The 1,734-nt window shown below is 28.9% G+C and overlaps 1 protein-coding gene across 1 annotated transcript; it reads left to right on the forward strand.

Annotated features, from left to right (window-relative positions):
• The first annotated feature begins 302 nt into the window (after positions 1–302).
• Positions 303–1,241, forward strand: LOC107677057 (olfactory receptor 52K2-like). Its single transcript, XM_016471847.1, has one exon. The coding sequence runs from the start codon at positions 303–305 to the stop codon at positions 1,239–1,241; it is 939 nt and encodes a 312-aa protein (XP_016327333.1).
• Positions 1,242–1,734: the final 493 nt, after the last annotated feature.

A 1,734-nucleotide genomic window follows, 5' to 3' on the forward strand; every position in this document is an offset into this window, starting at 1 on the left:
ACATAATGTTTTACTTTATGATGAAAATCTGTTTTCTAATTCATTTTATTTGTTGTAGGTTGATACAATTGTCTTTCTTTTATTTACCTCCAATTTTGTTCAAGTTATTAATTTAAGTTTACATGACTGTTTCAATCATTTTTTTTCCATTGACAATCTGCTCTCTATAAAACATCTCATCATTAGTGATAGGTATTTTTAAAAATTAATTTCCTTTGCAATATGCATAAAATACATTAGTGAGAAAGACATACAGTAAGCAATTTTCTTCTATCTGTTTGTCTGAACAGCAAACATATAATATGGAAAATGGTGCAAATTTTACATCCATCAGACTGACCGGATATCTTAATTTGGAACTGAAGATGAAGTACTTCTTGTTTGCTGTGATAACTGTGCTGTATTCTACAATCCTATTTGCCAATAGCTTTCTTATTGGTGTCATTTGTTCAGCAAAACCCCTTCATAAACCAATGTATGTGTTTCTTTGTAGTCTGTTTGTTAATGAATTGTATGGCAGCACAGCTTTATTTCCTTCCCTTCAAGTTCATCTGATTTTGAATAACAATGAGATTTCTTTTATTTATTGTTACTTGCAGATATTTTGCTTGTATACATATGCGATGATTGAATTTTGTAATTTAGCGGTTATGTCTTTTGATAGATATGTTTCAATCTGTTATCCATTACATTATAACAGAATCATGACCCCTTTTAGAGTTGGTGTGTTAATTGTGTTGGTGTGGTCATATTGTTTTGTTCAATTTTTAATTCTTTTCTCTTTTAATTTTAAGCTGCAACTCTGTGGAAACAGTATGGAAAAAGTATGGTGTGACAATTATTTACTTGTGAAACTTGCTTGTTCAAAAACCTCTTTGAATAATACTTATGGCATTTATGTTAATGTGATGACAGCACTGATTCCACTGATGCTAATTATTTATTCATATACAAGAATTCTAAAAATATGTATGAGTTCTACTAAAGAAGCTAAGCAGAAGGCTCTAAGTACCTGTGCACCACACATAATATCTCTTTTAAACTTTTCTTTGGGCTGCTTCTTTGAAACAGTGCAAAGCAGGTTTGATAATATCAGAATGCCAGCTTTGTTACGTATAATCATTTCAGTCTATTTCTTGATGTGTCAGCCAGTGCTTAACCCTATTATGTATGGAATAAGACTTAAAAATATCAGAAAAGTATGTAAAAACTTGATTGTATCAAAAGTGGGTATTACATGAACAAAACACATATTTTTTTTCTGTTTTAAGAACTGTCATTATGGTATTTCAGTCTTGTTTTTTTTGTTTCAGATATTAACCTAAAATGTTTAATCAAAACAACATTTATATTATTAATTAATGGTAATATACTGTGTTAATCAGTATGGCACAGGTCAAAATGAGTTCCTTTTTACTTTGAATGTGACGATAGCATCAATATTGCTATAAAATATATATATGTTTTGTTTCAATGAAACAAAACTTTTTGTGTGTGTGTGTGTGTGTGTGTGTGTGTGTGTGTGTGTGTGTGTACAAAAATAATCTTGATATAGTATGTAAAAACTTGATTGTATCAAAAGTGGGTATTACATGAACAAAACACATATTTTTTTTCTGTTTTAAGAACTGTCATTATGGTATTTCAGTCTTTTTTTTTTTGTTTCAGATATTAACCTAAAATGTTTAATCAAAACAACATTTATATTATTAATTAATGGTAATATACTGTGTT

This window comes from Sinocyclocheilus anshuiensis, unplaced genomic scaffold (genome assembly GCF_001515605.1).
Source record: "Sinocyclocheilus anshuiensis isolate Anshui unplaced genomic scaffold, SAMN03320099.WGS_v1.1 scaffold24, whole genome shotgun sequence".
Taxonomy (NCBI): Eukaryota; Metazoa; Chordata; class Actinopteri; order Cypriniformes; family Cyprinidae; genus Sinocyclocheilus; species Sinocyclocheilus anshuiensis.

Coding starts and splice junctions, on each gene's coding strand:
- LOC107677057 (XM_016471847.1), top strand. CDS start 303: ATGGAAAATGGTGCAAATTTTACATCCATCAGACTGACCGGATATCTT.